This window comes from Tetranychus urticae, chromosome 2 (assembly GCF_039701765.1).
Source record: "Tetranychus urticae isolate SD_2017Ah chromosome 2, NJAU_TeUrti_SD_1.0, whole genome shotgun sequence".
Classification (NCBI taxonomy): Eukaryota; Metazoa; Arthropoda; class Arachnida; order Trombidiformes; family Tetranychidae; genus Tetranychus; species Tetranychus urticae.
Genome location: NC_142959.1, coordinates 8,400,686 through 8,428,676, shown reverse-complemented (window position 1 = coordinate 8,428,676; position 27,991 = coordinate 8,400,686). Strand labels below are relative to the sequence as shown.

Sequence of the window (27,991 nt, the reverse complement as noted above, 5' to 3'; positions counted from 1 at the left end):
TGCATACAAATCAGTTTAAGATGAAGATGAAGATGAGGATGAAAAAAGGAGAAATAATATTGAACCGAAAATAAGTTTAATGTGTTTATAGTAAAACGGAAATGCAAGTTACTTTTGACATCTGTCCTTACCATTTGAGCACTTTGGCACATATGATTAATAGTATGTGATTACGAGTTGCCGGCTGCTAACTACTAACAATAATATTCATCTTACTTTGATAAAGTCTTTTGCTTTTCTTAAACTTGTCACCAAAATGTTCTCATTCAATAGACATTAGAATCAAAACATTGGGGCAAATTTTATTCACCTTTTGTTTCCTTCATCTATTTCATTTTCAATAAATCATCTATTCAGGTTCATTCCTTTAATTAGAATGCTTCATCAAATTTCATCTCCATTTTCAAATTTCCTTTTCCTTTACTTGTCGCTGTTTCTTCTTGTGTAATAAAAAAGGTAAATCGCCAAATGTTTTTAAACTGGCAATGGTGATGATTATGATAAAAGAAATGAAAAACTGTCATTTTTGGTACTTTTTTACCATTTTTGCTTTCTGTCAACTTTTTTGCGCTCTTCTTCCAATATCTGACAATATTTATGTGCGAATAAAAGGAAAGGTAAATTTGCAAATAATTTGAGATAACCAGCATTCTGTTTGCACAGAGATTTACTGAATAAGGATTGGTCTTTACTCAACAGATTATAAACTTTTTTCGGCCTTTTCAGTTGTCTCTTTGCTTAAACTGTATTTGTGTTTCTCGGGCTGAATATGGTTTCGACTTCATGTATCATTTTCATTGGCAATCTTTTTTCATTAAACATCAACATCGAGTCCTGAATCGGTTAACGGTTTGCACATTTAAAAAAATATTAATCAGCAACTTTTACTTCGACATCATCTGGAAACTCTTTTCTTGTTTTTTCATCTCATTTACTTGGTATTTACATATTTGACAGAGTCAATTGTTCACCAAATGTTCACCAAAATACTCAGATTTCAAAGTTGAATGACTCATTGAGCAAGTTGGAGGATAAGTTAATCAGTGATTATCTTTGAAGGATCCATAGAATCACCAAAATTCAGGATTGAATGCACATCACGAGACCATTCTTGTTTATATCCTTTTAAAGTAAACAGGCAAAATAGGTTGCAATCAAAATGATGATGATGAATCATTGGAAAGAAAAACAATCAATTGAATATAAATGAAATGAAAAGAAAATCCTCAAAGGAATAAAATAGTAATCTTAATAAAACTGATGATGAAAGTGGAAAGAAGATGGAAGGATGATGAAGGAAAGATAAAAGACCTTAATAAACCTTGCAGAGGTAACAACTACTTACAAGAGTTTAAAGTAATCAAGTCGACGCAAAGACAAGGTCAAATCAAGGTTAACCAGTTTTCCGACATTTTCATCTTTTCCATACTTATTCACCTTCTCTTTCTTTTTTACTTTCGCCCAATTCACAGAGAAGACAGACTATCATCTCAAACGGAAATGGTCATTTCAAAAAGCTACTTGTAATGACCATAAAACGGAAATAACAGCCTTATAAATATATATTGAGATGAAAATGATGACGGTTGATTGTTTTTTTCTCGTCTCTCTCTTTTTTCTTTCATGTTCTTGTCGGTGAAGATGATTGTGAAGATGATTCCTTTAAATTGGTGATTGAGGTTGAAGTTAACCATTGAATGTGAAGACAATTGAATGAAAATTGAACACTGAATTACGGTCAATTCATAAAAATCTGACTTTTATGTGGATTGATGTGTCTAGTTGTCTTTTGCTTTGATCATCATTGATTGAAGTTAATTGAGAAGATTGTTCTACTGTTAGAGTTGAAAGTTGACGCATTTTTTGTGTTCATCTTTTTTAATAGCTTGTAAAATCATGTTGTTGGTTGGTTAATTGAAAAATTTAACTTTGAGTTGATGTTGATAATGACAAGAAGAGTGACGATAAAAGTAGCAACTCTAAAATTAAAGAATCTCCATTTAACTTAATTGTGATCGCAATTAAGATGATAGTGATTATTATAATGATCAGGCAAAGTAGCTGTTTTTGCTCCATGATTTAAAAATGACAATTAAGAATAGATTTGCAAGAATCATTTGTATTCAGCTTGAGTGATGATGGGAATCATGTACTAATGAAAGACAAGAAACTTTTGCCTTTCAATCAGCAAGTAGATGAACCAAATTAAGGAATTAACCGACCAATCAGCTAATAATTGGTTCATTGAGCCGGTACCAAAAAGTGTATTGTACTTGATTGTCAACTTGTTAACCTTAGCAAGAAAACCATAATGTTACTTGTGCCGATTATTCAAATTGCAATTCAAGTTAAACAGCAAATATCGACTAAGAATTGTATTTCTCTTCTTTTAATTTCTCTCTTTATCATTTTTCCTGGTTTTCTTCCAATTCTCCTGATCCAACTTTTTGTTTTCGTGTTTAACACTAACTTGTAAAACACTGGAAACAAAGCATCAGCAGCAGAATCAATCCAATTAACTTTAAATTTCATTCTTCTCTCCATTAATTCGACTTCTTTGTTCCTATCCAACCAATCAGCTAAACCAATAATCAGTACTTTCAGTTTATTCACCACGATTCTCGATGGTAAAATCCAGGACCAATTCAAACCTCAATTGTCGCTTGTAACGTTGAACTGAGTTATTGCCAGCTATGAAATGGCAGCTTATTTATCCATATTATCTATAGCCATAACCAGCACGAAATTGATTTTGTTACTTGAATTCCAAATCAGTAAAATACTTGTCCAGTTAATCGATATTTAGATTAAGATAATCATTTTGTGCTCGTATGTATTCAAATTTCTTGATCTTCAAATGAAACCCAATTTTGGCGCTTTTCTCAACTAGACAACACAAGTTGAAATCATAATAAATCAGCAAGTTGTGGTTTAACTAGTTAACCCTGAACCTGTCACCAGGTTGTCTTAATTAATCGTAATCAGCTGATTCAAGGTCAGGTCCGTCATACACAGCTCAGTTGACGCATCAACCGTGGTGATCGTGAGAAAAAAATGTCAAAAAAAAGAATCAACACTTTTTGAGAAAGCAATCAAAACAGTTTACAACACCCAACAACGTATCAGCAAAAATTTATATCACATAATAAGAGAGAAAAAGAATAGTTGTCGACTGATTATGACCGTCACACGGTTGACAAAGCGTGACAATCATTGAGCTTTCGATTTCAGGTGACAAGAGATTGGAACATGGATAAAAACATAGTGTAAAAAAGATTACAGGTAAAAATCACTTGATGATCAATATAAATGAAGCACACTAACACAAATAACGTTTATCACCCAAATTGCAAGTAAAAGATGACATATAATGATGAAATTATGATGAGCTCAAAATGCGACTAAAGTTACAAGTAATCCAAGATTAACTCAATGAATAACCAACAATGTGTGATTACAGATAAACAGAATGGTAATTTGCCATTCTCAATCTTTCATCTTTTGCCTTGATTCCTCTAACAAACAAACAAAAAAAATAACACCAAGGTTGAGTAGCTGGCAGAATTGCACAGAGAAACATGTAATAGTGATGTAAATTAACGAGATTAAACAATATGGCAATGTGCACATGTAATATACACACAATAAAACACGATTCAATAAAATATTAACAATAATTGTCCATTAAAAAAAATGATAATAATCAAACAAAACCAGAAATAGTGTAATACTCAAGAGGTCAACGACAATGGCGGTAACAGACGAGAGAAACCAAGGGGAAACCAGAAAGGGGTGTAAATTGAAACAATAGAAGGAGCCAAATTTGAAATATTAAAGTGGAATTAAAAAGTGAAATAAAAATCAAAATGTTAACCTAAAAAAAGGTTGACAATGGTGGAAATCAAATGAAATGAAGCAATTAATTAAACTAGTAAATCTCGTTAAAGCTGATTATAAATAATTATAAGCAATGGACAAGAGCAACAAAGTGGTTAAGTACATAATTGGGATTAATTGAAATCTGTTGAAGCCAATTTGAAGGGAAGATGAAAAAGAAGAAGAAGAAAAATGTAAATACATGAAATTGATTGAGCAAAAATGATGATAATAAGTAACAAAAATGTTCAGACGGACATAAATATGTAATAATGTTCGTGATTTAGCTTAACAACAACAAAATTCATATTTAAGTGAATTGTATAGAGAACCAGAATTAGATATAACCTTTCATTATTCAAGGCTATGAATCGTGCAATGTAATATAATGTATATGTTTGCTTTGTTAAACAGAAACAACTTTTTCCAATCAGCATTTGATAAAATCATTTTATCATTTATTTTCAACAATAACAGCAAATAAGCATAAACACAACATTTCATAGCAATTTTTACCAGAGAGAAAAGCAGCCAAAAAAAGGTAAAAACACAAACTAACACAACAAGGCGAAGCACCTTTGGAAAGCCAGATTTTAACCTTTGTTTTTGAATGGCAAGACTTGTAAAATGTTTACCTTGCATGAACAACAGGTAAACAAAGGTAATTAGCCAATGAGACTAACAGAGAAAACTTTTCTCTGATGAAGCTTGAACTTTGAGGTAAACAGCGAAACAAATGGCAAACCTTATTGATTGATAACATTGATAGTCTCTTGACGTTGACCGTGAAATTAAACTGTCAAAATGAAAGCTGTTAAGAAAAAAAGAAATAACGTTTTTCGATTGAAAAGCAAAAGGTGAGAATAAGGTAAATCTGAGATTATATCGAAAGGTTAAGAAGCGAAAAAAGATTGAAAAATTGAATGGAGAAAAGAGTTGAGGTTAGAACCTAAAGGTTATAATCGAAAGGTAAAAGGAGCAAGAAAAAAATGTGTAATGAAAAGGTTAAGCTAAAAGTTTATAGCTAAAGGTTTATTATCATGATAATGAACATGAAGACTGAATTGTTAACAATCTGGTTTTATTTTAGGTTTTGGTTGAGCAAAGCAATTTAGCATCTCATTGATTTGGTTATAATATTGTTGCTGTTCAATCAAAGGTCATATTAGGTTCTATGGTTATAAATGGTTTGCCTTTATGCGAAACACACTTAAATGTATTATTAAGATGATTAAGATTATCATTATTATTATGATTATTGCTATATGGCTCAGGTAAAATTGTTAAGTATGAAGTTTTAAAGTAATCAGAAAAAACGCAATTGTTCCGACCTGATAGGCAACAATGTTAATTACATGTAATAAAAAGTCAATCGCCTTTGAACAAACCCAATGATAACAAGGAAAGGCAAAGAAACTCTCAACATACGAACCCAAAAAAAAGACCAGAACCAAAAAAAGGTTTAAAATATTGTCAAGTGATTTAAGGTCCATTTAGTTAATTACCATGATTATGACCATAATTTTCAATTAATTGATTCTTTTGTTCATCATTTTGTTTCTTCTTTTAACTACCGGTTCATAATCAAATGACGGAAATAATTGTTGATCCAAATTTCCGGCTGAACACAAGCAACAATTGAATAACAATTTATGGAATCAAAATGGCGGAAATGTCGATGATCCATTCCAATGAGAATCATTTTTATCATCATCATCATCATCAGTAACTATGCATTTAGTCACGCCAATGATTTGAAATAGAAAGGGAATAAACAATATTCAAGTTGATTGTTTACTTGAAATTGCAAAGCTCAAATTGGCCTCAACAATTGGGTTCATCTAATCATCTCGAAAGGCCAAAAACAAGAAAAAAATCATTTTTCTTCTTGAAAACAACTTATTTTTGGAGGATAATTGAAGACAACATGTGCGATGTGAAACAATAAGTTTCATTGAGAGTATGATTAATATGTTCATCTTTGGGTTTACCTTTAGATTAAAACAATTTAAGGTCAATTTCCGTTTTTTGTTTTGTTGATCATTTCTTGTTGTTGATCGATCAGCATTGAAAAGTGTAGCCGGAGCTTTAAACAAACTTCCGGTGAGAGTGAGATTGAAACATGTCATGATGATAACTTGTTTGACAAGGTTATCAAAGTGGCCTGACCGATTCAATAACTTGATATTCAAGTAAAGATGAAGGGCAAGTTCATCATTTAAACCGGAAATCGTAATTTCACATTTCTTTTTTAGTTTTCATTATCAAATGTTCATCAATTGGTTAGTGTAACAATGTTTAAGTATTCAGGTCAAAACTCACCTCAGATTGGTTGGTCAACTTGAATCGGCGAATCTCATTTTCTCGACTTTTCCCAAATTTACATCCATGAGTGTACATTGAATAGGAACAGCCAAATGAATAGCAAGCACCTGATCGTGATAGGTCAAACCCTTGACAAGCACAGGTTCGACTTTTGTTTAAACTGCATTTTCTCTCTGTCGGTGTTGCATAGTTGGTCAACTTGTGGACAACAGTATCGTACAGTCGACTTGCCCAGTTTACCTCGACTCCTTCCCATACAATCAGAGCAACAATTATAAATCGAGTTGGACAAGTGTGGCCAACTCGATCTCGAACCAAAACACACAATTGTTCAGTCTGAGATCGTCTTATTATAATCATTTTGGCAATGGGACAACCTTCACGAGATTGACCTTCTCGAGTTGACTTAATCAACCGTTCAAGTCTAATCGACTCCAAACTCAATCCAGATCTGGAAAACGATCATCAATTATTATCGAACTAAAAGTAATCATCAAAATAGTTCAACTTACCTTTGCGATAAATTGATTGCAATCTCTTTAAGACTCGATCCATAACCTAAATGACTATAAACTGGCGCTAATAATCAAATCGTATTATCATTATCATAACAATTATGGATAAAACAAAAAGAGAAAGAAATAAATTGAGAAAAAAATGAAAACAATAATCATTATTAGTCGAGTTAAGGTTGATTGTGTTTTTCAATTTACTTTAAATTTACCTTGTTTATGGTTAATTGTGAGACATTCAATTATGCTTTTTTATTATCATTATTCATGCTAAACCTTCATTCAGTGAATTCATTCATTATTGGTAATGTTTAATGCCAATTTCATGCCAATTTCAATGCACTTTACCTTTTAATGTTAAACAAAATGGTTCTTCCAAAGGGAAAAGGCAATAACTTGAATTAATTGTCAAACAAAATGGGAAACAATGAAAAGGTTTTAAAAGGCAAGCAGAAGAAGAAGAAATTAAATTTAAATGAAACATTAATGATTAAGAAATTATTAAATTAATTATCGCCTAGTCAGGCTCAAGGGCTTAATCATTACGAAGCAGATTAAACTGTTTGAATGTCAATTACCTTTTTGGTTTAACCAGTTAACTTGGCCTTAAGGCTGAGCCTATTGACAAATAATCAACTTGTTTATTAATCAAAATAGATTGTAAATATTTAACCATTTAACAATCAACGCTATTACATGGTTTCCAAGTAATCAAATTTAACAACAAAATCACTTTAATCATCATTAATAAACTCACCTTGATCATTGCAATTTACCAAAGCCAAGGTTAATCATAATAACTATAATAACAGTTGAAGAGACAAATAATGTTGAGAAAAATCTCTTTTTTTTCGGAGAAAAAATTTTCCACATTTTACTTTCTTTCAAATCTATTTTACTCAATTTCCTTCATCATGGATAAGAAGATTAATCATTTCAATTTGATTCAATTTGATAGTTAATTGTGCCAAGTTAAAGAAGGATAAATTGATCATTGATTTTGATCAACATTAAGCTTTGTAACTTCATTATCTTTGTCAATATTTAACTTGGTCAAATTGGAAATTATCATTTGCCTGAAATTGAAACAAGCCGAGAAGCCTGAATTAAACAATTGATGGTGAAAAGGCATTAATAAAAGGACATTCGCCCTTGAAATCTGAGTGCAACAGCATTTGAAAATGACCTTGTAAACAAGGTTAAATTAAATTGAAAAGCTAATTGCGTGTTTAACTTGATTGAGTTTGTTGACCAAAGGATCAAACATTTTGCTTTCGTTGTGTGTCTTTTTTTCACCTTTCAAGTCGCAATCGATCGATTCCAAATGTGTTTAAAGTGACATTTGCTATTCCATGAAATTCAATGATTGAAAACAGGAAACTAGATTAAAAGGATTATTCTTAATCTAAATCTATCTTTTCTATTCAAGTGAATCTCAATATCATTATTCATTTTCATTTTCATTTTCTCATATCATTTCTTTTCCTTTCCTTTAGTATCATTATTTATCTCTTTTTTTGTGATTTTGAATCAAATAGAACGATTTGAGGACAAAAGCCTTTTTTTCTCGCAAGAATTACATGTTAAACCATTTTTTTGTCAACCGTTTTTAAGGTAAATACACAGAGAGAGAGAGAAAAGTCTTTGTCCTTTTTTTGATCTACTTTCTGCTGCTACCTTAACTGATGTAAAACTGATGTGAGAAAGTCGTTTACTGATTGAGCGTAAACTGTATTTTCCAGTTTTGTATTATTCACCTTTACTGTCTCACTCTCTTCAGGTAACTTCACCTGCATCAATCCTCTTTTATCAAGGTACAATTTCCTGTGAAGAAAATGTTGCCAAAAGTAAGAATCAAACAATTGTAAAGAATATATAAAATGAGAGAGAAATTATGAAACAACTGTTGTTCACTTGAACAAAAAACGTAAGGTGAATGGAAGAGGCATTGAATGGCCAAGGCAAAGGAAGAGGAAAGCAAGAAAAAGGAACAAGAAAAGAGGTAAGTTTTTGGAATCAAGGCCATAAAATACCTTGATGATGAAATGAAGAGGAATATCCCTTTGCCATGCTCATTTCATCAATGAATCATGATAACAAGATAGGTAACTGTTAAGGAGTATTTGCTTGTCTTGTCTGGTGAAACTCCTTGCGTCTGTCTTAAGAAGATAAAGAAGAGAAGTTACAACAACTTGACCATTTTTTTGTTGTTGTTGTTGTTGCTCTCTGAAGGAACTCACACACATTACAACCACACACACTTCATTCATCGGTTTCATTCATACCAAGTATACTTTTTTTTCATTGAGAGTAGTGAGAGAGGGGAGGAAAGTAGAGAGGAAAGTAGAGTAAAAGGATGAGTAAAGTTGGTGAAAGTTTTCAGCTTTTTTTTGTTGTTGTTGCTTTGCTTTGCTTTTTGCGGTTTACAGAAGGGAGAAAAATGATGAGACGAGGAAAGAGATGAGGCAAGATGAGGGAAGATGAGGGAACTAGAAGAGGGAAGATAAAGAGGAAAGTAGGTGAGGAGAAGACAGGGAAGTAGGAAGAGAATGAAGAAGGAAGAAGGAAAAGCGAAAGGCAACAAGCTTTTGTAAGGGCGTTGGACGATCGGCTAACAAGCTATTTAAACGCTTCTCTTTTCAGGTTAACCCAAACAAGTGTATTTAATTGTGTCAATGTCAACCTTGTTCAACCTGTTAATTAGATGTAATCTTTCATGTTTACCTTTTCATATCATTTTTTTCAAGGTTAACCCAATATTCAGACTTTTGGTCAAACTTAAAATGCCATTTTTACTGCATTTGGGTTGCATTTATTAACTTTTTTTTGTTGAGTTTTTTTTGACTTCTTTCTCGATCTCTTTTCTGGTTTGCTTTTTATTGGTGAATTGGCTTGGTTTTTATTTGTTGGTAAATTCAATTTTTCAAATTGAATTTTATTGCAATGAATTGCTTTCAACTGAATTGAATTGGAATAAATTGAATTGAGTTGGAATGAATTTTTTTCAATTAAATTTGAAATCATTTTTAATTCAGACTTTGGTAGGTTCTTTTTTTAAGATTAAAAATGAAAATAAATTGTATTAACAGTTTAACTTTTGAAAGATTGATATTTATTTTGTCGTATAACCTTTGACATGTCATGATAAAAAGACTTTTTTTTTATTTACTAGTATGAAAATTGATTTGTTTCCTTCCAAGAGTGAGAGAAAGAAAAAAAGATGAGAGAAAGAGGAGAAGAAGAAGAAGAAGAGAAGAGATGGACTTTGTGTGGCACTCAAATTGTAGATGCATCTTCATCATCATCACATGGTTGGTTTGAAGAAAAGAAGAAAGAAGAAGAAGAACTTCAGAGATGCGAAAAATTGCAATCTCCATCTTGATCGAGATTTTGCATTATTTTTTGTTAGAGTTGCTTGAATCTTACTGTTTTTGCTTGTGTCTTGTGTGTATCTCAAAAAAGTGCGTAATCCAATGATCGGTAAAGAGAAGAAGAAGAAAAGACTAAGAAGAAGAAGGAGGAAGATAAGGAGGAGGAGGAGGAGGAGGAGGTGGTAGTGAATAGAGATGTAAGTAAAAGAGAGAAGAAAGAAGGACAAACATGGCTGTGTTCAATTAATGAGAACGACCTCCATTTTTCTCTCTTTTTGCACTCTATGGTGATACAAAAAAACAAAATGGATAAAAACAATTGATATAATATGTATAATTGTGTGTGTGATCAAGCAAAGAGGGGACAAGGAGCGAGAATGAAAATTATGACAAATCAAAAGACATTCAAATAATAACATAATAAAAGGGGTGAAGAGATGGGAAAAGAGATGAAAATAGAGAGAGAATCAGATGAAACATTTGGAAACTTTGGGTTGGTGCAGACACTTTGTATATAAGTTGCATAAATCCGTTACTCGCAGGAAGATCATCATCAGCATTATCATCATTGGTAGATTTGTTTTGTTGCTTGCATTACTTTCAATCAACAGGGAGGGAGTTTCTTGAATTATTTTGTTGAATAACATTTAATGTCTTGATTTTTTGTTTCTTTGCTCACATGATGTAAATCATCAATAATTTTTTATATAGAGTGGCAGATATATGTATAAAAAAATCTGTTGCTTCAAATACATCTCTCTATGGATGAAACATTCAAATTGATTTTTGGATGAAGTGAATGTGTGTTTGTGTGTTTTGGATGTGGATGCGATTCAATGATTGTTGTACACGTTTAAATGAATGTGTTTGGTTTTGTTTTTTTTTGCTTTGCGTAAATCAAGTTGATTGTATGCATACATGGGAGATTGAAACGGTGATTAAAACGCTGGAATCTCTCATTTCCATTTTAGTTATTTTTTTGTTTCTTTGCTTTAATCAAATCAAATATATATATATTTATAATTTCAATTTATATATTTATATATATATATAATTATGTTCAAAAACTTGTCATTATCAATGTGTAAGGGATGCAGTTGTTAACGATGTCAAAGTAGATGGACTGCGAGAGTACTCACGTTCACCTTTCTCTTCATCACCACAATCCAGTGATTCACAATTTAAATCCTGATGTCGATGATCAGTTTCCATTAAATTATTTACTGGCAATAAATCAGTTGCATAAGGATTGGTTTGTTTAATCATCATACTACGATCACTTCCCCACCAACTGTGGTCTCGCAAACTGGGTATAAGAAAGGTTGACACTGGCGGTAAGACGGTGTGATTTGTTGGTGAACTGTTTGTGTAACTTAGGTGATGTTGAACATGTTGAGATTCATTGGTTGATGAGATGAATGATGAAGAGGAAGAGAAGAAAGGAGGGTCACTTTTGTTTACAATGTAAGGGTTAAGGTCCATAAGGAGACCACCAAAGCCGGTTGATGAAATATCATCATTTAAACGACCACATTCTATGCCCATATCGTGACCAACTCCTGAAGATGTTAAAGTCAATGAAGATTTGCCCAATGTTCCGCTTGATGTGACGGTTTGCTGTCCCAGGTTGCCGGATACTTCAGATGGATTCGTCATTATCACAGATTGATGGCCACCAGCTCCGGTAAAATATCCAAATTGTTGGTTTGAGCTTGAAACTGGTTGCTGGGATGAAGGTATAATCAAATAACTGGTGTGATTACCTTCGATTGGTGAACAAGGCATTGGCGTTGAGCTTGAGTTATTATTGGAACTAACGGTGTTGTTATTGTTGTTGTTGTTGTTGTTGCTAGTGTTGTTAGTGTTGGTGTAGAAAACTGTTGATCCCGTCACGGAAGATCCAGTGTTATATGTACTGATAATATTTGTATATGTATTCATAGATGTGGTCGTATTCGATAAAAAAGGCTGTGTTGATTGATCGGCTGAGGCGGCATTCTCGTCATTTTCAATCCCTCTATTGTTTCCGGAAGAGTCTCGCGAATTTGGACTGGTACCATTATTACTACCCGGTGGTGCTCCAGATCCATTATTGTTATTAATATTGTTACTATTATTACTAATAATGTTATTATTATTACTATTAATATTATTGTTATTTATATTATTATTACTATTGGTAGCATTATTATTTATAGTTAAAGGATCTCTTGAAGAACCGTTTGTACTACTAGCCATCTCGAGTCCTACTCCGCCAGACGAAGGTGTCTTACTTCGAGCGGGTGAGGGTAAAGTGGCACTAGGATGTGACTGGTTAGTAAATGGTGCTGATTGAATCTCAGTTGACCCATCAGAATGTTGCTGTAGCATGGGCAATGGTGAATACTGTTGGTTACCATATTGAGATAAAAATTGATGCCCATTCCCATTACTAGCAGGCCTTGATTGTTGTTGCTGCTGTTGTTGCGTTGTCGGCGTTGATGGAGGTGGTAAAGTTTGTTGTTGTTGTTGTTGCTGCTGTTGCTGTTGACCACGTGAATTATCAGTCGAGTAAGTAGATTCGGATGGAGTATTACGGTCATACTGAGAATATGAATTGGCACCAAAGGAGAAACCATTAGAGGTTTCTAATGGTGCAAATGGTGTTCGACGACCGGGCTTAACATCAACACTACCCGCGGACGGTGTTGTTGGAGTTGGCGGATGACCAGTATTACTAGCATCACCGTTACGTTGTTGAGCATCAGTTGTTGTCCAAGTCATTTGGACATAAGGTGGAGTATTATCAGAATTGGTAGTTGGTGGTGTTGCTTGCACACGGCCAGGTAAACCAGTGCCAGCACTGTTAACCTGACTCATATAAGAATTATTACCTTGTCCTTGGTGATTCATTTGATTCACATAATTGGTTGAAACAAAACTAATAGAAGTAGAATCATTAGAGGATTGTGATTGGGGTTGTTGTTGTTGTTGAGGTGAATAAGTTTGCTGATTTGGTGGTTGTCCACCAACTACATTGGCCGTTGATCGATTATTAGATCCATTATTACCAGAGCTACCTTTACTACTCTGGCGATTTTGAATCAAAGACTTTAACCGATTATTGGTAAGTTGATGTCGATTATTATTATCTGAAACACCAGATCCTGGAGGAGCCGAATGAGGTACAACTCCTACAGAACCAGAGTTAAGGCCTTCTTCAAAGTTTGGTTTCACATCTACAACCATACCACCGATTGTCTCACCGTTAAAAGGACCGGTTGATGTGATTGGATGACCGGTGAAATTGTTGTAAGGCGATGCCCCTTCTACAGGGTTGTTTTCACTGAACATTGGATTCACTGGTGGCCAATGTTTGGGACCAAATTCAGGGAAACTTCTGGGTGCTGTAGCTGCTTGTCCTGGAGTAACACCGTTTGCTCCAGAACCTGGTTGAAGAGGTGCAGGTGGGTAATGTTGTGATCCATCATTCTGATTAACAAGAAAAGGAGAAGATGCACTTGTACCATTTATACTAGATGAACCTGGCCGTGAGCCGGATCCACTGACCGAACCTGGTCCAGGAACTGAATTTGGCCGTGATCCAGGCCCACCACCATCTATCGATCCACTACTAGCGGATCCACCGTCTTGAACACTCAAAGGTTTACCTTCTCTAATGCCGCCGTTGTTTGCAGCAGCATTAGATTCTCTACTTTTTTCTTTCTTTGTCTTCAGTTGGTCACATTTTCTCATTTTACAAATTTGATGACTTCTCACACTTTTACATGGTCCACATTCACCACAATTATCCTTTTTTAAACATCCTGGACAATCACCACACCGTTTACGCTTCTTTTTGGTCACTTTTTCTCCATTTGAAGGAGTATTTTCGGAATTGGTCATTGAAGCACTACCAGAGACAACTTGGTGCCCAATTGGCTGTCCTTGAGATTGTTGAGGTACACCTGGTTGAGGTTGCTGAGAAGATAATGCAACGGAAGCACCATGCATTTGTTGATGAGGTGAAGGTGGCACTGGCCCACTGTTTCCCGAATTGGGAATAAAACCTAATGGATGAGATGATGGCGGCGCATTAGGCTGCCCTGATGGTTGACCTTGTTGAATTGGTTGAATAGACATTCCGTGTGGAGATTGAGCAGATGTCGATAGCGGCGACTGAGGTGGCTGAATTTGTTGATGAGGTGCTTGTTGTAACTGTTGGGATGGTGGTTGTGCTTGTTGGGACATGAATGGTGAATGTGATGATGGAGGTCCGGTAGAGTGAGGTGGTATGTGTCCCGATGGGTAGGCCATGTTATGTGACCATGGTGGGTGTCCGGGGTGATAAATACCGTGAGGAGCTCCATGGGGATGACCCGTAGTGTGTTGAGCTGACTGTGGTGGAGGGACAGCATGATGAGGAGGCGGCACTGGTTGAGGATGATGACCAGGCGGTGGATGATGATGATGATTATATGAAAGTGAAGGAGGTGGAGGTATTGGTGGTACAGGAGTTAAATTTTGATATTTCGTCTCACCGGACGATGGTAAAGACATATCCACATTAAGATAGAACGGTTGGGCGATGTTTATTTAAAATATTGCTGCAAAAAAAAGGTAAAATACTAGATACACTTGTGTGTCATGTGCTTAAAAGCTTTAGCTTAGATAGTTTAACAAATAACAATTTTCAAAATTAACTTTTTTATCACCTCACTGATAATCAATTAATATTTTCCAAAAGATGCTCACATTTTATTCAATACTAAAAACTTTAAACATTTTTGTGTCAGTTGCATCGAGTTGAAGCTCAAACAACAGTCAAGACATCAAATGAAAAGAAAAAGAAAGAGAGAAAAAAGAGAATCAAAAAAGCTGCCATTGATTAACGATATGCTGCCATCTAGTAGCGAACCCCATCGAATGCATCATTTTTCTGTTCTTCTTCATCACAATTGTAATGAAGCTCAAAAATTGTTACATTTCATTTCATCAATGATCGGTTAATTTTATTAAAAATCATAAACACTTGAATTGATTAGTAAATCAATTATCGTCTCAAGGTTAACCAATAGTTAAAGATGGATAAATGAAAAGTCTGTAATTTAGAGACAAATCAAGTTGAAATTAATTGAAATCTATACACAAAAATCAATAAGCTAAGTAAATTTGGATATTGATTTTTGGGTTTCCACTTTAATTGTATTTGCCTTTTGATTGTCTTTACCATTCTAATGCAATTAGATTGTGAAAATGAGAAATGTATTGACATTTGACAAAACAATGTTTTGTTTCATTCAACATTTCATTTCAACTTGACAATTGAATCAATCAGATACGAGCAATTAATCTATGAAAATAAGAGAATAAAGTTAATTATCTTTAACCAATTGAACGATTAAAACCATTTAAACAATATTCAGTTATTTAATCTGATAAATTAGCTTAATTTTTAATGATGATTACCAGGTAATTGTAGACAATTTTAATTATTTTTTCATGCTTTTCTCATTCTAATTGACAAAAAAGTAACAATTAGTTTAATTTTCAAGTAAACATTTTTGATCAAAGTTCACAATTGTAACCAAATGAGAGCAATTAAAGTGAAACAACAAAAGCAATTCCAACTTTACATTTGATTTACAAGAATTAAATTGTTACAATCAAAATGTGAATCCAATAGAAAAGGCAAAAAGAGCAAAAAAGGTAAATCAATGTTTGAAACAATCACAATTAAGGCGTTATTTATTTAATCAAGATTGAATGTAAACTAATTACAATTGTTTCCATAATTCATGTTAGACTTGATTTTGAGTATTAATTATCTGATTATTAATTAACGTCAGGAGAGAGCAAAAAATGAGAGAAAAGTTGTTAAGATTAAACACAAATTACATAAATTACAATTAATCGATTGTAATCAATGGAAAGAACAAAAGGAATCCGGAAATTTGACTTTCCATTTCATGAACAATTAAATTGACAATTTGATTGAACATTTGAATGAAAAACTGATTGAAACAATTTAAAGATTTAGAGGAATCAATGAAAAATTGAAGGAAAAAGGTTAACAGTTGAAAAGGTAACAAAAGCTGTTCAAGTGAAAATGGTTGCACTGAATCAATTTTTTTGTTGGTTTACTAAATGATAAAATAATCTTATCAATTAACTAATCATAATTGTGAAGGTTCTTCAATTCACACACATTGATAGAAAACAATTGTTCAGTTTAATTGTTACCAGAATCAGAGGTTATCTTGATCAAATAATTCACAAGGAAACAGTTTTTCATTTCATTTTCAATAATCTCTCCATTTTTACCAATTAAATGGCTTTTACCACTTAAGATTCATTAAAACATGTCAGAGTTAATTTTATCTTAATCATTAATCGCCCTAATCTCATCTTTAATTGACCCTAATTGCCTGTAATTTGAATGAATCTCTATTAGACTTTTAATTGAACCATTTTTTCAGGTTTCACCTTTAATCCACTTTTCTTGGTGTTTATTAATTTTCAGATATCATTGTTATTGCTGAACAATTTGTGGATTGTATTACAATTATAATTGATTAATGCAAACATTTTCAATCTAAATTATCGTCTCTTCATCACTTTCATTGATAAATTGAAGACTTGAAATCAATTGGATTCAATGTCTAAAGATGTATTTAGATTTGCAAATTATCTGGTTATTTGGTTTTTTGGGTTTACATTGAAATTGGGATTGGAGGATTTACTGGTTAAGATGAAGAGATTTTGAGAAATTAAAAAGCTTAATTTCATCAAATTGTTACAAGAAAATCAAATTTAGTCAATGATTATTGGTTTGTGCTTACTTTGTAGATTGAGTTAACAGCCAATTACATGATTTGTATTATTATCTGAAATATTAAATTGACTTGAGGTTTTAAATAGCAAGAGTATTTCATGAAAATTGAATATTTTTTCATCACAAATCAAGTTGAACAATTGGACATGTGAAAATGTTGTATTCATTGAACAATTTGAATTGAAATTTGCATAAATGAATGATTGAAAACGCTCATCTTAAACTGGATTCGCTAGTTTTCTTGGTTTGTTGTTGCAATAATAGAAATCACAAATTACTTTCAGCTATTAATTGAATTGCGATTAAATTCACTTGGTTGGTAAATCCCATTATTGTGATCATTTTAAACATTTCATCATTTTCTGAAAAGTGGATTTTTGAATGCAAAACAAAGTCCATCATTTAATCAGATCTAATAAAATCAAATAAATTCAAAGACAAATCCTGGTAAAGGTCTTATTCTGGTTCAATTCACCTTCGATCTTAAAAATCTTAAGCTTTGTTTCAGGTCCAAGAAAATAATTATAATCCATTTCCCTTGAACCCATTCATTGTAACACGAATGCCACTTGAAGCTTCAAGTCCTGACCAGCTTATGCCACTCTTCAATCAATAATTTTTCTCTGAATTCGAAGAATCCTCGAAATACCTAAAAAATAAAACATTATTGGTTACATTTTCTTGTTCGCAACAAAATAATCAGATGAACGTTGCCCAATGTAGGCAGAGTTAATGATATTACATAAACGTTTTAAGATGGATCATTCAGAATTTGCTATAAATTGACAAAATTAAAATATTGTATCAAATACTAATTTTCATAATTTGTACATTTTTAGTCCTAAATTTATCTCCGACTCTTTTCACGACTTCATCTCCGTCTAACACCGTTTACCTCATTTCCATACAGTTTGTAAGTCGGCGTAAGTTCCTAGTTTGGCTTATTTACGCCTTTTCTGTCTATCAGACTCCATCTCACAATTGTCTGATCTATTAATTTTGATTACTTTCTTGACTCTAAAGTTCATCTTGACCTTACATGGATTATTGATGAATTCTGTGAATAATCTGAGATATCAGTTGATTAATACTCATGCTTAAATCTCGATTAAAGTTGAGCAAATTCAACTACTCTTTTTAAGATTTATGATGTTTAAAGCCCGTGTTTTTTATCCTTTATGGATAAACTTGTCATTTAAATCACGTTATTTATTTAATTTATTCAATTCTTTTTTGATTTTCTTAAATTTCGCAAATTGTAATGCATTGAAAATTGTTGACTTTACTCTCAGAATTTGAATGCTCATATTTTTGCCATTAATCAACTGTCAATCAGTAAAATTTTGTTGCAAATAAGTATTTGTTTCGGGCTGATTAAAATAAGCATCGTGTTCATAAGTAAATGAATATTTGTTTTTTGTGGCGTTTATTATTATTAAAATACAAAAGTGATGCAAAGTTGTACGCATTTTTTGATTTAAATGAACATTAAACTGATGAATCAATAATTAAGAGCTTTTGTTGATAAAAAGGGAATAGATTACTATCAATTGCGTAAATATTGTAGTTGTGAGTTTCCAAGTCTCAATGATTCTACGGAAGGGTTATATTTTGTGTTAATCACACTTTTTTTACAGATTTTACACCAAGATTTATCATTTTTTTGGGCATTTTTTTATCATTAAGTTGAAATTAAAACATTTCGTTTTAAAATCAAAAAGAAGTGAATATGGAACTAGTTTGACAACCTTTTCCAAAAATATGCTTTTTAGATTACAATAATGCTCGGAACTAATCACAGGAGATTTGAGTTGCTTTTACCAAATGGTAATTTTGATTATAATGCATAACTCTCATCTACGTTTCCATTTATACTGGTCATCTTTGCGCGCTTCAGGAGTTAATTGGTTTCTCATTCCGACAATTACATTGGAAGTTGCTTCAGTTGCTTTAATTATTGGCTGTAGAATGTTTGATGGAAGCGTTCCTATCAAAGCACCAACAGTCTCTGTAACACCATCAGCTTGAGCACCCGCAGTTGCCACATTTCGGTAGGTTTCATTCAAACCCTCTTTCATAACAGTATAAGCAGAGGCAACTCCTTCTCGTAAATCTCGAGGCTGGGATTTAGGTACTGATCCTCGAGTATTATGTTGCGGAGATCGATTTGGTGATAAAACAACATCGTGAGCGAATTGAGCAGTTCCTTGAATTACATGTACAAGTCTAGAAGATAAGATTTAAGATTAATGACCTTTGTCTATTAAAGTTATATTCAAGATTTAATATTGATTCAAATGTAATTACCTATTGGCAAGATCTAGCACAGCTGTAGCTGTTGACGATGAAAAAGATGAAGCTCCTCTTTGAATTCCACGAACAATTCTTCTGTCACGACGATATTGATCAACAGGAATCCAGAATAAATCTATGACTCCTTGAACTGTAAAAGAAGAGATGAATAATTAAATAATGAAGATATTGAAATTTAAATTGAAAATAAATTATAGAAGTAACAATTTAGATGTTTATAATGGCAAATGGATCAGCTTTTGATGCTACAATGCACTTGAATGCATGAAGACATCTTTATTAATTAAACTATTGAAATGTAACTGATTTATGTATCAAAGTGAACATTTATAAATACGAGTAATCAATTTTAAATTATTGAAAAATTACCTAATTGTCTAACGCTGTTCATTGGTCCGATTGATCCGATAATTGAAGGAATTTGCTTTTTCTTTATATCATCAAACCATTCCATTAATGCATATTGAATGACTCGATCTACACCAAGAATACCTCGTTTCTGGTGAAGTCGCTTAAGATATAGTTCGCTTTGATTAAGATGAGCAAGACCCATGAGAAGACCAGGTATCGTTCCCTAAATGTAATAAAAATGGAATCGCAATTAGAGTTTTGAAAAAATCATCAAATTGAAAGACTTAAATCTAAAATTGGATAATAACAAACCTGTTCGAAATCAATTCGTTTACCATGATAATCGAGGCGAATTGGCACAGCAGGAGTAAATTCAAAAGATTTGACGAAAAGAGATGAAGGCTTAGAGCTGTTTGCATCGTCAGGTGAGACTGGAGAGATTGGAGATTCAGCTTCATCCACTGTATTGTACACATTTAAACAAAGATTAAAGTCTCTTTCTGGAGAAGGGGCAACAGGAGACGGAGAGTTTGATCCACTAGATGAGAAAGAAGTGCTTTTTTCGTAAAGGTCCAGTAAAATCTTGAGAGTTGTAAAGTATTCAACAAGGAACATGATTGTATCTTGATCAATGTTGACTCGAAGTGGTTTAAGACTTATTCTCAAATCACATTCTTCATGAGAATCGACTGGATTTCGAAATGTTTTAGCGCGAATGCTAATCATGCTTGAATTGCTTCTTCTTGGTATATTTTCTGAAATGTATTCATATAACATCTTATTGATATTAGAGACATTTAGACGATCACGAATTTCTATGTTTTTAACATCAAATGAGAATTTCCATGAAGTCGGACAAGAGTCATTAAATTTGTCAAAGGTTGACTTAATTTTGTACAGATGAAGTTGAACACAGATATTACTTTTTCGTAATCTTCCTCCCATTGATTTGCTACTATGGTTACCAATTGTAGGTCTAGAACAAGTTGGTTGGCCAATATCAGAGCCTTCTTCCAAATTGATACTCTCCCAAAGATGTAATGCATTAGACTCATCATTAGCAAAGTGAACCTTAGTCTCACGTTTAATCCGATAATCTGAATCCAATCCAACTTTCTTCTCATCTTCTTCTGCATCCGAATCATCTTCACCTCCATGGTTATCTTCAAAATCTCGACCACCATAGATGCTTATTAATAAGCTCATCTCTTCTAGACAATATCGAGCAACAATAAATTTTTTCTCTTCAGATGCAGTTTTCTTTGTACCAACACTTAGCGTGTTGTCAAGCATGATGATAGTTTCTTTAGTCAATACTCGAACAATAGGTTCATCAGTAGCTTTGATTCCTGCTCCAATGTCATCATCGCCCAGTAACCAAAAACCAGAATCAGTCATTTCTCCTTTTTTAAGACCTGTTGCTGAACTTGTACTTGGTCCATCATAATCAACAGTAGCCGTGATTCTGTCTTGGTATCTTTCAAGCTTCTCGAGTTTATCTTCTTCTTTCACTTTTTTCTCTTTTTTCTTGTCTGCATCCTTTTTTCGTGCATCATCCTTCTTTTTCTCTTCTTCCCTCTTCTTCCTTCCTCCATCTTTTTTCTTGCCTCCTTCCTTCTTTTTAGTGCTTTCTCCATCTTTCTTACGTTCTTCTGCTTCTTTATATTCTGGAGGCTTCTGTTGATTAAGAGCCATCGGATCGTTACCAAGCTCACTTAAAACTTCTTTTAATAGTTCGGCATTGGAGCCTTTTCGCATTGATGAGCCAACAGCTTTAGCATAACTTGGCAAATCGTCATCACTCCTTGAATCACTGTTTTGATTGATGAGATTAATGATTAATCGACACAAAGCTGCGAGTGAATCATTACAAGCTCGGACATTAATAATATTGTTCACAGCTCTGAACTCAATTTTGTCGTTTTCACTTAATTTCAAATGCATGTCGATTAGACCAGAATCAATTACACAAACATAATTTCTGAGGCACTTTGAAGATAAACTATTCTTTTTGAAATAGAAGGCGGCTTCTTCAATTATAAATCGCATTAATGTGTCACTAGTATCTTCGACTACCATAGCTGTTACACAGATGCCATCAAACGTAACAAGAACAGGCCGAGGCGGAGGTGGAAAGTTATCACTTCCATAAGAAATGGCTCCGTTTGTTACACTTACGTGTAGCTCAGTTAGAATCTTTGGAGGAGTATAACCAAGAACTGGTTCATTGGTAACGTTAACATAGTTCCAGAAATCAATGAATATATCTGGTGATGTCTTGAAGAGGATCGCTTCAGATAACTGTATGGCAACTTTGATCTTTTTGGAAACGGGCAAATCCTTTGTATTGATTTCAAAAGTAAGGTCAAGTGAACTTGATTTATTACAGAAATGGTTGCTTGAGATGACTGTATCGCTATTGAAGGACCAGGAAACTCCAGACCCATGGATAGAAACAATATTCGAGGTATCATCTTGTAATCCGAAGGACAAACCGATAAAGACGTTTTGGCTGATGATTGCATGGTCACCAATAGCAACATTGAGATTATCACACCGAAGTAAACATGTAACCAAATTATGAAAGCTTTGATTGGCAGATGATCCTTCGACTGAATGAAAGGACGATTCAGAATCAATTGAATCAGTCATCCCTGATTTGCATGAAAAGTAGCTCTGATACTTACAACCAACTGGACGCTCTTTTCGACATCTATTTGGATCGCGATTTGGGGTCCATAAAACAAGATCATTTCCAAGAGCATTGTAAAGTAAGTCTATCTGCTCTTTGGTTTCAACGAAAATGTCGACATTATCGGCGCTTAGATCAACCTGCAATTGGGTAAAAGATTTGCAAGTTTCGAAGTAGGATTGAGAGTTAGTGAGGTTGTTAGGGAGCAAGGTTTTAGCGTCTTCTTCTTGTTTATGTTGGACGATTGGAGTTCTAGTTTGGAAGGGGGCATTGAGTTTGGTGTTAGCAGTGGTGCATATAAAAATAGATTCTGTCATGGTAGCTGTTTCCAACACAGTTTGAATCATTTCAGATTCAATTATGGATGAAGTATCAGCACCGCGTTTTATACTCAATCGAATAGGTGTTGATCCTTCAGTGGTCATTCTACCAATTTCCTTGGATCCGTGAGGATCCGCTAAACCGAGAATGAATTGGTGCATAGCCATATCATAGCATGACATGTTTGTTGTGAATTTAAAATCAGATCCTTCGAATTCAAGCCAGAAAGGTCTTAACTCAGAGGGGACAGATTTTTCCTCTTTCCTCAAATCAGCAATGGGTATTAATAATTTTCCTCTGATTTCTGGACACATGACTGAAATGATGAAATCCGATGATGTACCAGAGCCATCTGAAACCTGTGGAAAATACTTATCTATTCGTTCCAATAGTGTAGGATCAACTATACAATTTGTTACATTTCTTGATCTGAGTTCCAATTTTTCACTATCTATTAAACATTGAAAGCTAATTTTTTCAACTTTCGGAGATTTTGGCCTTGGTAATTGTGGTTGCGGTTGATCATTTTCAATCTCGATCTTTGATTCTGTCCAAATATAAGGACACAATCCTCTTTGGTTTTTCTCAGCAACCCAGATATCTCCTGAAACTATTTTACAGCCAGAAGATCCTATCTCAATTTGGATAGGTACAGTGGTGAATCTGAGATGATCACAAGTTATAAGTTCATCCAAGGCAGCATTCACTTCAACTAAACTTTTTGCTTTTGCGTCTATCTGTGTAGCATTTCCTGAGTAACTGGAATCAACTAAGCAAAGTGCTAAGCCAGGAAGCTTTATTGCACAGTTGAAAGACTTCACTTCACTTTTTTGCGGTTCTTTTTTTTCAGTTGTGTTTTTCGGTCCATTTCTGGAGTGATTAGAATAATCAATGGGCAAAAAACTGTTATCACAAGATTTATTGGCATCACCTGAACTTGTCCATGCATTAGAAGCTTCTTCAGTATTCAAAAGGGTAGCATTCAAGTTATGTCTGGATGGGGCAGGCTTTCCCTTGGTAGAATCAAATTTGAGTTGGTGCTCGATTCTTGCATAGTCAATAGGTGACATGACCTTGTCACCTTTTTTGAAAATATCGTTTGAACTGCTTTCTCTATTACTTGCCATGTTGATAAGCTCAGATATATGTTTCTTTTCGAGAACAGCAGTTAATATTGAGGCAAGATAAACTTGAATATCACATCGGGAATCGCGAACGTTAACTTCCATCACATGCCTGTCTGCTAACGTACAGATTTTATCACCATCGAGAAAAATTTCAATATCTTCGATGGTCAACTTCTTGGTTATGATTTTGGGAGCATTTTTAACATCATCCTTTTCTGCATCTTTATCTTCCTCAGTTCCATTTTCTTCGCACTTCAATGTTCTGACTTTAATTTCTAAATAACAGTATTCATCTTCCTCGGATGCTGGGTTTCTCAGTTGTTTGCGTTTACTACGCAAAATAAATGAAGTGTTCAATACGACCAGTTCAACGCGACGTAAAACTGAGTCTATAAGGTGAGCGAAAATTTCCAATCCTTCGAATTTTTCTTCTTGGTTTTCATGCACAATTTCCTCAGCAAGTTGTAATGAACTACTCATGATAGATCGACTCAAGTAGTCTGATGTTATTATACTTTTGGTTTCAGGCTGTTCAGCAAGCTGACAGATAAATCTGGCACCCTTGATTTGAAGTGAACAAGACTCAGTCAGCAGAGAAGACCATGGAATATAGACAGATATTTCGTCAATGAAACAACCATCTACAAATTTGACTGGTAAAAACGATAGTTCTTCATTGAGAGAGTCCACATCTAGGTGCAGTTCGTTACTGCATCCTTTACCACCAATCAGATCGATGGATAATTGGTCGAGTGTTAATTTTTCCCGAAGAAAATGTCCAAGATAACGATCGAATAGGTACCATATAGTCCGTTTTTTCATTTTCTCGGGGAAAATATTCAAGAAAGCTCTTAATGTTGCCTCCATGGTGAAGGAAGAGCTGGATTAGGCCTTTGTTGTTTTTTATTCTCAATTAGAGAAAATAAATATGGCGTTAAGCACTATTTTACATAAAAACACAGTAGCATAAGTGAAATCTAAACGGAAATGTAAAAACAAAAGAAAGGATAAGAGGGCAAAATTAAACAAAGTGACAAAAGCACCACAGATTGGCTTAGGCTTAAAAATTTATAGTCATCATATCCAACAACAGTTATATCATCTAATCAAAATAAAAATGGTCTCATCACTTTTTTATAACACTCACCAATATATTCAACTGTAATTTGAAAGTAGATTTTAAATTATTTTCGGATTAACCAATGAGCACAATTAAAAAAAGAAATAAACTGACTCAGTTGAGTACAAAAACCTTGGTAAGTTGGATGAAAACAATAAATGACTATCAGATGTTGTTATTGTTTACATTTCAACCAGAATTTTGTCATGTGATTTTTTAGCATACCATTAGAAACACATATTGATTAAGGATTATGAGTGAGCAAAATTACAGGTAGAAGGCAAGAAGAGATAGATTGCTGAACATAGACACAAAAAATGCCCATCGACGCACGATGGTGTCGATAAATTTATTCATTAATTCAAAAAACACTGATAAAGGAAATCTACGAAAAGTCTTGAGCATGCGTAAGGTTTTTGTTTAGGTTTACAAGAATGGCAATCGGAAAGATATCTTGAACCAGATAGCCAAGTGAGTGGACTTTTACCTGACCATAATTTTGTAACAATCTTACAGCTAAACTCAAACCATTATTCATTTATTCATTTAATAATATACCAATCTTCAATATCGACAGCGAAATCTTTATTTTGACCAATTGTTGATCGCTGCTTCTAGGTTGAGCTTTTGACTTAAAAATTCTGACTTATAAATTCTGGTTTTACTCAATCAATCATCAAAACTCAACTTTCTCCTTCATTTTACTTTAACTGTTTTTTGACAACAAAGACTCACTTTGCCATCACTTTATATCAGCATTTATCGTTCTTCACTTTCTTTCTCTGTATTCAATCTTCATCATCTATCTGATTCTCATTTCATACTTTTCTGCTGTGTTTTCAAATTTTTTAGTCTTTTCTGCTTTCTTGTTTTTCTGTTTGTTTCATTTGTCAACTTTCATTGTTAATCAATAAGAGTCTTCATTTCCACTTCAAACTTCATCTTTATCTTCATCGTCCAACTAATCTGATTCTTTTGTTTCTTAATTCCAATTCCATCTGAAATAAACATTTAAGATTGTGATCTTGAAGGAAGATCAGAGGGCGATATTAACAACGGAAATACAATAATGTATATAAAATAAGAGAGAAGGCAATTTATTAATATTAATACGATTAAATCGTTTATAAATCAGTATTGAAATTTTTTATTATTTATATTCATCATTGAATTTTATGGCTCTAATTTTTACCATTTTGACCTTATCAAGTCAGTCCTTCAATCGATACATTTCACCTATCCATTTATTTACCAACACATTAAATCTTAATCCTCACCTTCACCTTGCATTGAAAATTTTTCAATATCAACTTTTCACGTTATAAATTTTCATTCTCCATTCTTTTCCGTCCTTTAATAGTAGTTAAAAATATTAAATACTATTTAGCAAATAATTAGCAATTTTTCAAATTTTGCACCAATTCTTAAACCTCTCGATTGCACTGCCATCTATTTTATTTTATTTATTGTGTATTCATTTTTTTTCAGGGCAACAAAATAATTTTTGAGTAAGGTTTTGTTTATTTTGTCATGTTTTGATTACCTAATTTTTTTCTGTTTTAATTAATACTGCAAAGTTTCTGTGAATCCATTTGATTTTAGATGGCTATCGTAAAGAAAGAACCTAAAATTCGTGAAAAGGCTGCAGAGAATGTTAATAAAAAAGAACCGAAAGAAATAAAAACGAAAAGTCCTCATGGAGGTGATGATAACGAGCCTGAAATTGCTGTTGCTCATCTGGCACCAAAGTTATTTTTACAATCTTATCATCCTCTATTATTTAAAGTTGGACTCAGAATGAGTGCAGGAAGCATCACTGGATCAACACAACGCTGTTTATCGATGTTAATTGCTATTAAACAAATGATCCATGACCATGTTACCCCCGAAAATAAAGACTTCGCTCGCAGTTTTCAGGCGGCATTGAATTCCGCTGTCAAATTTCTTAATCAATGTCGACCAATGTCAGTTAGTATGGTAAATGGAATTGCATTCATCAAATCACATCTTTCCAAAATTTCATCCACTGTTCCTGAAGAAGTAGCAAGAAAACAGATGAAGAGTTTGGTAGAAGGGTTTATGACAAAAGAAATTGAATTAGCAGTCAAAGCTATAACAAAGGAAGGAGCGAAAAAAATTGACCATGATGGAGAAGTTATTTTAACTTATGGAAACCCTCTTTTAGTAAAAAATATTTTACTAAAAGCTTTCATGGATGGCAAAAATTTCCATGTAATCGTTGTTGACGCAAAACCAAGAATGGTTGGAAAAGATCTGATGAAGTGTCTAGTTTCTCGAGGTGTTAAAACAACTTACATTCAAATAAATGCGATAGCCCATGTAATGAACAAGGTAAGTTTACATAATATAGCTGGACTTGGTATTCATTAATTCCGATTTATACTTTACACCAGGTAACCAAAGTTTTTCTTGGTGCTCATGCCATGTTGGCTAATGGGTACGCTATGGCAAGCATTGGCAGTGCTCAAATAGCCTTAGTAGCAGATTCGTTCAATGTTCCAGTATTAGTATGCTGTGAAACATTTAAGTTTTCTGAGAAAGCAATCCTGGACTCTTTTGCTTTAAGTAAATCAGGTAAATATTTTGATACTCTTTAATTTGTACATAACTCATTATTCTTAAAATAATTTCAGGTCCACTGAAACCGCAGGAAGACTTCTTTAATTATGGTAACACGGGAAAATCGAAAGATTCGAAAGGAATTAAAAGTAAACAAGATGAAGTCCAGAAAAAAGAGAAAAAGGTTAATGTGCTTAGCCTTTCCTATGATTTGACTCCTCCAAGTTTTATTACTATGATAATTACTGAAAAAAGTTTCCTCCCGGCTAGCTCAGTTTCAGCTGTTATTAGGAATAGGACTCATGAATTACAATAAATTTATCTGTTATATTTTACTGTAAAAATTTAATAAATTTACACTGGTTATATCGATCAAAATATCTCTTTATCGAGTGAACTCAAGTATACAAAAATGTAGAAATATAAGTAATTAAAGCCAGAAGCATCAGTCGCTTAAAAATCAAAAATTAGGTCTTGATGTGGATTAAATCCTGATGTCTTACAGCTTTAGGAACTACCTTAGGCCAGGTTCATGCTGATGCTGATTTTATACAGATCATCGTTCAATATTTAAATTAGTGAAAGGACA

General features: G+C 33.4%; 4 protein-coding genes and 1 long non-coding RNA gene across 5 annotated transcripts in view; 1 reads left to right on the top strand and 4 right to left on the bottom strand.

Annotated features, from left to right (window-relative positions):
- Window positions 1-6,646, bottom strand: part of LOC107367910 (methylcytosine dioxygenase TET1-like) — a 33,357-nt gene extending 26,711 nt beyond the window's left edge. Inside the window, exon 1 of the mRNA XM_089267123.1 lies at window positions 6,199-6,646. Coding sequence (XP_089123249.1) covers window positions 6,199-6,561 — 363 coding nt within the window. The 5' untranslated portion in view covers window positions 6,562-6,646. The remainder of the gene's footprint in view (window positions 1-6,198) is intronic.
- Window positions 60-3,756, bottom strand: LOC112539486 (uncharacterized). The gene is made up of 2 exons (XR_003083346.2): window positions 1,346-3,756; window positions 60-1,122 (listed from the first exon to the last, which is right to left on the bottom strand). It is a non-coding gene; the product is annotated as an uncharacterized LOC112539486 (long non-coding RNA).
- Window positions 6,647-9,802: 3,156 nt separating the features above from the next.
- On the bottom strand, window positions 9,803-14,894 carry LOC107367908 (uncharacterized). Its single transcript, XM_015935659.3, has one exon. The coding sequence runs from the start codon at window positions 14,621-14,623 to the stop codon at window positions 11,162-11,164; it is 3,462 nt and encodes a 1,153-aa protein (XP_015791145.1). The 5' UTR covers window positions 14,624-14,894; the 3' UTR covers window positions 9,803-11,161.
- A 3,395-nt stretch (window positions 14,895-18,289) lies between these two features.
- Window positions 18,290-25,221, bottom strand: Atg2 (Autophagy-related 2). The gene is made up of 6 exons (XM_089267122.1): window positions 24,850-25,221; window positions 22,250-24,679; window positions 19,875-22,174; window positions 19,581-19,785; window positions 19,206-19,341; window positions 18,290-19,124 (listed from the first exon to the last, which is right to left on the bottom strand). Exons 2-6 carry the CDS (start codon window positions 24,567-24,569, stop codon window positions 18,752-18,754), a joined length of 5,334 nt encoding a protein of 1,777 aa, XP_089123248.1. The 5' UTR covers window positions 24,570-24,679; window positions 24,850-25,221; the 3' UTR covers window positions 18,290-18,751.
- Window positions 25,222-26,323: 1,102 nt separating this feature from the next.
- Window positions 26,324-27,780, top strand: eIF2Bdelta (eukaryotic translation initiation factor 2B subunit delta). The gene is made up of 3 exons (XM_015935714.3): window positions 26,324-27,174; window positions 27,237-27,417; window positions 27,477-27,780. The coding sequence occupies exons 1-3, from the start codon at window positions 26,425-26,427 to the stop codon at window positions 27,716-27,718; spliced, it is 1,173 nt and encodes a 390-aa protein (XP_015791200.1). The 5' UTR covers window positions 26,324-26,424; the 3' UTR covers window positions 27,719-27,780.
- The last annotated feature ends 211 nt before the right edge of the window (window positions 27,781-27,991 follow it).

Coding starts and splice junctions, on each gene's coding strand:
- LOC107367908 (XM_015935659.3), bottom strand. CDS start 14,623: ATGTCTTTACCATCGTCCGGTGAGACGAAATATCAAAATTTAACTCCT.
- Atg2 (XM_089267122.1), bottom strand. CDS start 24,569: ATGGAGGCAACATTAAGAGCTTTCTTGAATATTTTCCCCGAGAAAATG. Junction 22,175..22,249: donor AAAAGAGCGTCCAGTTGGTT/GTAAGTATCAGA, acceptor CCTTTCATTCAG/TCGAAGGATCATCTGCCAAT. Junction 19,342..19,580: donor GAACAGCGTTAGACAATTAG/GTAATTTTTCAA, acceptor CTTCTTTTACAG/TTCAAGGAGTCATAGATTTA.
- eIF2Bdelta (XM_015935714.3), top strand. CDS start 26,425: ATGGCTATCGTAAAGAAAGAACCTAAAATTCGTGAAAAGGCTGCAGAG. Junction 27,175..27,236: donor TAGCCCATGTAATGAACAAG/GTAAGTTTACAT, acceptor ACTTTACACCAG/GTAACCAAAGTTTTTCTTGG. Junction 27,418..27,476: donor TTTTGCTTTAAGTAAATCAG/GTAAATATTTTG, acceptor AAATAATTTCAG/GTCCACTGAAACCGCAGGAA.